General features: G+C 61.5%; 1 protein-coding gene across 2 annotated transcripts; it reads right to left on the bottom strand.

Annotated features, from left to right (window-relative positions):
- Window positions 1-504: 504 nt before the first annotated feature.
- On the bottom strand, window positions 505-4,523 carry LOC120406356 (putative N-acetyltransferase 8B). Of its 2 annotated transcripts, XM_039541097.1 has the most exons (3): window positions 4,329-4,523; window positions 2,040-2,237; window positions 505-1,504 (listed from the first exon to the last, which is right to left on the bottom strand). In XM_039541097.1, exons 2-3 carry the CDS (start codon window positions 2,111-2,113, stop codon window positions 811-813), a joined length of 768 nt encoding a protein of 255 aa, XP_039397031.1. In that variant the 5' UTR covers window positions 2,114-2,237; window positions 4,329-4,523; the 3' UTR covers window positions 505-810. The 2 variants fall into 2 exon arrangements, with proteins under 2 accessions (XP_039397031.1, XP_039397032.1); XM_039541098.1 differs by lacking the exon at window positions 2,040-2,237.
- Between the last annotated feature and the right edge of the window lie 3,516 nt (window positions 4,524-8,039).

The raw sequence follows: 8,039 nt of genomic DNA, 5'->3' as shown, positions 1-8,039 counted from the left end.
TCTTGGTGTATTACGCAATGCACCCCAAATATGTCAGGTACACAAGCTTGCCACAAAGCCCCGGTGTGTTCCTGGCATGGAGGGGCACCCATCTGGTGTAAGCTGCTTCCAGCAACAAGGGCCTTTCCCAGCCGCTTGGCTAGTCCCTGTGTCACGGAGTCCCTGGGCGATGCTCTGGAGCTGCTCCCCACAAAGCGGAGCCTCCTCTGCCTTGGAGCAGATTGTCTTCAGGGCAAGAAGCTCACATGTCTTCCACCTTCCTGGGTCTGACCTTTGGACCATTCAACATCCTCTGCCCCTCCGTGCGCTTCCCACAGCGAGTCCGCCCAGGCGGGGTCCTGGGGAAGCCACAGGGCCCTGCACCCCCACTTTGCAGTCAGACGTGATCCTCAGCCAGCCAGTAAAACGGAGGTTTATTAGATGACAGGAACATAGTCTAAAAGGGGGGGCTGGAGGCGGTTTTTCAGATTGGAGCTGGCTGGGTACTGGAAGTGAGGACAGATGTGGGGGTCTGGCTCGCTGGGCCCCAGAATGGGGTGAGTCTGATCCTGGCCGGCTCAGCTCCAGGGGTGAAGGTCAGATCCAGAGGACCCAGGTGGCTGTGGGGAAGGGGGAGCCCCTGGCCCTGGGGGAACAATAATCCCAAGCCAGCATCAGAACAGTGTCATGCGAGTGAGACTTTTCCTCCAAGCGCAGTTTATTTTTTAACCAAAAAGGCAAAAAGTAGCAACTTGCTGGGAGTTAATTAACAAGCCAGGCAAAGCTCCCAGCGGCTGAGTGGGCAGGTGAAGAATCGCCACCCCTGAACCTTCAGCGAGATCCTGGAATCTCGTATCGGTAACAGAACATGGAGAACTGCAGGAAGCTGGCGAGGCGGGATGGGGACCTCCCTGAAACCCTCCGGAAGCCCAAGCTCTCGTACAGCTGCTGGGCCGAGTAGTGAACCATGGTGGTGGAGAGCACGACCGCACTGTACCCGCGTTCCTGGGCGAAGCGGATGACCGTCCTGCAGAGCGCCCTGCCAATGCCCCGGCCCCGGTGCTCCCTCCCCACGGACATGCGCTTCAGTTCCAGGGCGCGCCCCCTTTCCGAGGGGTCCTCCGGCAGGACGGCCCCCACCATGCCCACCACCACCCCCTCAGCCTCTGCCACCCAGAAACAAGAGTCTGCTGCCTGCAGGTAGGTTCTCCGGATGTCCAGTAGGTCGTTGCGAAGAGACTGCTGGACGTAGTCGGTGCAGAAAGACCGGATGCAAAACCAGCCCCCGATGAGAGTGAGCAGGAGAGCCAGGAGGGAGACCAGGAGGGACCCGGAGGCCATGAGCACCGCGAGGAACAGGCCCAGGAAGAGCAGCTGGGTCTGGGGATGCTTCAGCACGTGGATGTAGCCAGCAGGAGCGTGCTCCCTAGTCCCATGGCCGAACATGGTGCTCACCGCCTCGTAGTCACCGTCCTCGTACTGCCGGATGCGGTACGGGGCCATGGGGCCGCACGGCCCAGGCACTCTAGGGCAGACAGAGTTTAAAGCCAGGGGAGCGGGTTGGGACATTGCTGATCCACCGGCCACTTCCCGCAGTGCCCCTCACTTCTCGCTGCACTGGGCTCCCCCCGTCCCCGTCACTGACTCCTGGCAAACACCTTCCACGCCTCCACCCACAGCCCTGCCCTCCACTCCCAGCTACCTCAGCACCCGCCCATCAGCCCTGCCCTGCGAGAGGAGCACCAGGAACGGGTGGGGGGCGGGGGGAGACAATCTCTGCCAGGGGCTCAGGAGAGAGGGGCTGGGGGGCAGGGCAGGGGGAATCACTAGGCGGACGCTGCCCCTTTAAATGCCAGCCCCAGCTGGTGACGGGCTGGCCGTGGAGGTTCCATGCCCCACGCTCCAAGCAGCTCCCCAGAGTAACGGGGCTGCGATCCCGTCTGGAGGGGGACGGCAGGTGTTTGTGGATCAGCCTCTCCCCTCCCCCAGATCCACGCACAGAGCAGCTCGCACTGCAGTGGTCCCGTCACCCTTGTCCCCTTGCCCAGCGCGGTACCTACCCAGCGGGGGTGCAGCGCTGCGGGGTCACAGCCGGCCCGTTGGGCGCTCTCTGCTCAGGACGAGCTGCTGCCATTGCAGGAGTGTTGGGAGCAGATCCCTGGATCCCGAGTCCCCGGAGATTCCACGGTCGGGAGCAGAAGAGGCTTCCTGGACTCGTGGGAGAAGAGCCGCTCTGTATCCAGGGACTTTGCCCCACGCTGCTGGGGACAAAGGACAATAACCATCCGCTGGGACCAAGCCCCCAGGCAGCTCCTCAACTCCATGGGGCACTTCCTGGATTCCTTATTCCTCCTCTGCTCCTTCACCTTCCCCAGCAAGGAGCAGGGCAGGGGGCCCAGCCCTGGGATGGGAGGAGAGGCCTGGGCAGCGGGAGGGGGTGGGAGACCCCAGAGGAGGCAGGTGTACGCTGGATAGAGAGGACCGAAGGGGGGGGAGCCCCGGCACATGGGACATAGAACAAGGCACAACGGCCCATGCTGCCCGGGACGGCCCAGACTCGCTGCCCCTGCCTGGCACCGTCAGCTGCACAGCCGGGACTGCCGTCCTCCCTGGGCACGGCCAACAGCCCGCAGGGCGTCCAGCTCCGTGCACCACGGCAGGCACTCAGCTCGGGGATTGTTTTAAGGCACGAATGGCCATAAACCCCCTGCACGGCCACTTCGCCAGCCCCCCCGGAGCGTTTGTCTGGTGGTTTGATTGGTCTCCCCCCAGCCAGTGATCACAGCAAACAGAAAAACATTCTCCCCAGCCTCGTCGTCGGAGTGCGTGAGCATAACCCCAGTGTCACGCAGTGTGGGGGAGTCCGGGCCCTGCACCCCCACTTCCTGCGACTCACCCTGACTCTCAGCCAGCCAGGAACACAGCAGGGTTATTAGCCGTCAGGACACAGTCCCAAGCAGGGCTTGTGGGTACAGCCAGGACCCCTCAGCCAGGTCCCTCTGGGGGCAAGGAGCTTAGACCCCAGACGTGGGGGTCCTGCCTCCTCCCAGCCAGCCCAAAACTGAAACCAAAACCCCTCCAGCCGGCTCTGCCCCCTCCTCCTCTCCCCCTCTCCCTTTGTCCAGCTTCCCGGGCAAAGGTGTGACCCCGCCCCCCCCTTCCTGGCTCAGGTTCTGTCCCTCACCCAAAGTCGCCCCCTGCTCTCCCCTCCCCCATGCAGACAGCCCCAGTAAAACTAGACATTCCCTGGTCAGCCTGCCCCGCTCCCTGCTGCGTCACCCCCAGCCCCCGCAGGAGCCAGCAGCCATCCCAGGCCGCTGCAGGGGGGTGGGCTGGGCACTGACCCGGGAGCCTGGCACTGCTGGTGATGGGGGCAGGCTGCTCAGTGCCTCCCTTTGCACACCTGGGCTTGCACACCTGGGTGCGAAGCTCTGTGGATCTAACACTTCCCTGGGGAGACCCCGGCTGGCCTGACTCCCAGCCATGGCTCTAACCACAGGTCAGGACCCTCGTGCTGCTCCCAAGGCTCGCCTGCTCTGGGGCCTGGTGAGCGACGGCTGCCCTCGGGGAAATGCTCCATGGCCTGACGTGCCCCGGATCCCCTCGGTTCGGTCTGGCCCTGACACACCCAGGCACCGCCAGAAGCTCTGGAGAGGGAGCGCAGCAGTCAGTGCTCGCCTGGTGATACCTGTTCTGCTGCCCGGCTGGGCAGGACACCTGGGTTCTCTCCCCTGCTCTCAGAACGGCCTGGGCTCCAAAGCTCAGTGTAGCTGCGGCCTGGCCAGCCAGTCCCCACCAACAGCCCCCCCACTAACACCTCCTGCGTGGGAGCTGCGGGCTGGCCAGCCAGTCCCCACCAACAGCCCCCCCACTAACACCTCCTGCGTGGGAGCTGCGGGCTGGCCAGCTCAGGGCCTTGGACGCGGTTTCAGTTCCTGCGTTTGCAGCTGAGCGAGGAGCAAAGCCTGTTCCTCTCCCAAGCAGCCCCATAGCACAGGCCCCCCCAGGCCAGCCATGCTTCTGGGGCCGTGCAAAACCCCAGAGTGCAGCGACACGCTGCAGTGCCCCCAACCAGGGCCTGCTCCAGGCACCAGCAAAGGAAGCAGGTGCCTGGAGCGGCCAATAGAAAATGGGTAGCACGTCCGTCCATTATTGGGGCAGCACGTCCGGGTCTGTGGTGGCAATTCGGCGGCGGGTCCTTCACTCCCTCTCTTTCTCTTCAGCGGCATTTCGGCGGCAGCTCTATCGGGTTTTTCTTTTTTCTCTCTTTTCTTTTTTCACCACTTGGGGCGACAAAAAAGCTGGAGCCGGCCCTGCCCCCAACCCCCTCTCCCAGCTGCCGGACTCACCTGTGCACAGACCCCAGCCGGAGTGACCCCCCCCGCTTCCAGCCAGGAGCTCCCCCGCCAGCTGCCCAGAGCCGAGCCGTAGCCGCCCTCCCCGGGAATCCAGCCAGCGGGCGGGACCCAGGCTGCTTAAAGGGACAGCCGGCTTCAGAGAGAGCCTGACAGGCAGCTCCGCCTGGGGGGGCAGGTCAGCTCCCCCCCGACCATCGCACTCGAGCAATAAGCTGCTCGTCCCCCCCCCCCAGACCCCTCCTCTAGCTGCTCCCCTCCCTCCCGGCGGAAGCTGCAGCTGTTTCCCGGGCGTGGAAGCAGATTATAGCTGCGTCCGGTCGAGCTGCTCTGTGGCTGGGAGCCCCCATCTCTGTAAGGGGGTCACAGCACGACCCACCCGCCCTAGGGGTCAGGCCTCGGCCACTTCCCGCAGCAGCCAGCAGCCAGGCAGTGTGGGTGAGTGGCTGGGGCAGTGGGCTAGCGTGCAGGAGGCGGGGCTACCCCAGCTCTGCCCCGACCTGCTGCGGGACGTCTGGGCGTGTTTCTCTCTCGGTTCAGAGCCCCCTTCTGACCCTGGCCCCCCTCTGGACAGGCTCCTCGGGGCGGGGCGAGGGCCTTACAGCATCTTCCCCCTGTCCCGGGCCTTCCTCCCCCTCTGGCAGAAGTCACAGGAGCGGCAGTGCTGCCGGACATGGGCAAAGACCCCAGGCCAGTAATAGTTCTGTAGCAGCCGCTGCTGGGTACGCCAGGCTCCCGGAGGGGGCCCTGAGGGGGGAATGTCATGGGCCTGGCACAGCAGCTGGTGGTGATACTCCTGGGGTACCACCAGCTGCCTCCTGATCCCCCCTGACTCCATCTTCCCTGGGGGAGCCCATTCTCGGTACAGGAACCCCTTCTCCCACAGGAACCTTTTCCGGCCACCTCGTCCCATGGTCTGTCCCCCCCCCCGAGGCTGGCCAGGTCCCCTATCCTCCGCAAGGAGGGGTTTTCCCGCACCGCGGCCTGGTACTCAGCCGCTGGGGCAGGGACGGGGATCTGCTCTCTCTCACCGGCTGGGTCTGGGGCCACAGCCTCTCTGCATGCTGCGGGTTCTCTGGCTTCTGGTCCATCAACCACAGCCTCAGGTCAGAGGAGCACTGCTCATACAGGTGCTCCAGTATGAATAGGTCAAGCAGGTCCTCTCTAGTTTGGGCCCCAGCCGTCCACTTGCGGGCGTACCCCTGCGCCCGGTTGACCAGTTGCAGGTATGTGCCCTCCCGGGTCTTACGTTGACTCCGGAACCTCTTCCGGTACATCTCCGGGGTCAGCCCAAACTCGCGGAGCAGGGCCTCTTTGAACAGGTTGTAGTCCCGCGCCTCCTCCCCTCTCATTCGGCTGTACACCTCCACGGCGGTGGAGTCCAGTAAGGGGGTGAGGCACCGGATCCTGTCTGCAGGGTCAACCCAGTGCAGCTCGCAGGCCGTCTCAAAGGCCGTCAGGAAGGTGTCTATGTCCTCCCCCTCCTTACGCCGGGCCAGGAAGTTCTTATCGAAGCTCTTTGTAGGCTTGGGCCCCCCCTCACTCACCGCAGCTGGGGCCTTGCTGTTGTTCAGCTGGGCCAGGTCCAGCTCATGTTTACGTTGCTTCTCCTTCTCCCTCTCCTCGTGTTCACGCTGCTTCTCCTTCTCCTCCAGCTCACGCTGGCTTTGTCTCTCCTCACGTTCCCTCTGTCTCTCCTCATGTTCCCTCTGTTCCTTAGGCTCCTCCAGCTCTCTCAGTTTTATCTCTCTCTCCCAGTCCAGCCGCCTGCGCTCCACGGAGGCCGAGCGTCGCCGGGACAATCCCCGGCTGGGGGGTGAGCTTCGCTGGGCCGATCCCCTGCTGGCCGGGGGGGTCACGGTGCCCTCGGTAGCTGGGCTCCTCCTCCCCCTCGGCCTAGGGGTGGGAGGTCTCGGGGAGCCCTCAGTGGCCGGCTGACCACTCCCAGCGGGGACAGACACTGGTGCCTACGCTGCATCTGCCAGGCTGCTTCCCTCAGAGACAGGGATCGGTTCATTCACACGATCTGCGTCCTCCAGCCGGGCCATCAGCTGGGCCTTGGTGAGCCTCCCACTGTGCAGCCCCCTCTGCTGGCACAGCTCCACCAGGTCACACTTGCACTGCGTGGCAAACATCTTCCTGCTGGCCGCTCGCAGGCCGGGGTGTTCGCCGCTCCCCACGGGTTCCAGGGGGCCCCCTAGTGTGCCAGTCCTTGAGGTCACCACCTCTTTGCCAGGATCGAGCTGCAGACTCCTCCGCCCCTGGGACCGCTCGCTGTGATCCCCCGGGGGGACCCTGTTACTGCAAAGTCCTTCTCTCTGGTCACACTCTCCCAGGGGTTAATCGCCCCTTCGTTTTACTGCTCCCCAGTCACTTACTGCAGGAAGCGCCGTCCATGGGGTGCCGTCGATCCCACCGCTGCCACCAGTTGTCACGGAGTGTAGGGGAGTCAGGCCCTGCACCGCTGGGCTCCCTGCCGATTCACCAGGACTCTCAGCCAGCCAGTAAAGCAGAAGGTTTATTTAGACGACAGGAACACAGTCCAACACAGGTCTTGCAGGCACAGATAACAGGATCCCCCGTTAGGTCCATCTTGGGGCCCCATAACCCCCATCGGGGATCAGACCCCTCTCTCTCTGCTTCCCCTCTTTTCCCCAGCCAGCTCCAGTCTCCCAACCCCCTCCGGCCCCTCCTCTCTGCTCAGCTTCTTTCCCGGGCCAGGAGGTCACCTGACCCCTTTGTCTCCAACACCTTTAGATGCACCTTTGCAGGGGAGGTGCTCGGGCCATCAGTTGCTAGGAGACAGAGTGTCAGGCATTTGGCCTTCTGCTTTGCAAGATTCTTAGAGGCCTGCACCCAGCATTCCCAGCCCCCAGTACGAACAGACCCACTTTGTCACACTCATTGAAAGATGACAGGGCCCGAAAGTGTTAATTAACTCACAGACTGACCTGACCCAGGGCCGAACTTTAGAGACTGGATAGGAAGATCTGTAAATGAACAGAGCTTTGAAATGCAAGTCTGCATTGGTAGAGACAGAAGGGGAGGTGTTTGCTCAGGTCTTGTGACTTAAGTAACCAAGTCTTGTCTATTGCTAGAGCTTTTTCAAAGATCAGAAAAGGAATATTAACATTTAGGAAGACACTTGAGTGAAATAGTATTATTGTCTCTATGAAGGCTGTGGTAACCTGTATCTGAACTGTTTAATGGATAAATTCCCCTGTGCTAATTGCCAGGATGTTTGGGAGAAGGGGAGTTAAGCCTATTGTTTTCTCAGGCCGAAAGGCTGCTGGAAATGTATAAGAACCCTGGGACACGATCCTGTTTCATCTCAGATCTGCTTTGGGTTTTAAGCCACAAGGATTGAGATCCCCAGTCACTGACTGAAGCCACCCTGAATATGGACATTGGACTGTAACCTATGGACTATTTCTTAAAGGACTTTTGGCAACTACAAACTCATCTCTGCTGTGTCTGAACCTCAAGAATTGAATTCAAGTCTGTCTGTATATTGATCTTTTAACCAACTCTCGCTCTCTTTTCTTTTGTAATAAATTTTAGCTTAGTTAATAAGAATTGGCTGTAGTGTGGATCTTGGGTAAGATCTAAGTTATAATTGGACCTGGGTGTGTGGCTGATCCTTTGGGATTGGAAGAACCTTTTCTTTTATATGATGAGATCAGATTTTCAGTAATCGTCATCCTA

Source organism: Mauremys reevesii, linkage group 5 (genome assembly GCF_016161935.1).
Source record: "Mauremys reevesii isolate NIE-2019 linkage group 5, ASM1616193v1, whole genome shotgun sequence".
NCBI classification, from domain to species: domain Eukaryota; kingdom Metazoa; phylum Chordata; order Testudines; family Geoemydidae; genus Mauremys; species Mauremys reevesii.
Note: the sequence above shows the minus strand (reverse complement) of the source record. Positions and strands in the feature narration are given on the sequence as shown.

Coding starts and splice junctions, on each gene's coding strand:
- LOC120406356 (XM_039541097.1), bottom strand. CDS start 2,113: ATGGCAGCAGCTCGTCCTGAGCAGAGAGCGCCCAACGGGCCGGCTGTG. Junction 1,505..2,039: donor CAGCGCTGCACCCCCGCTGG/GTAGGTACCGCG, acceptor TGTCTGCCCTAG/AGTGCCTGGGCCGTGCGGCC.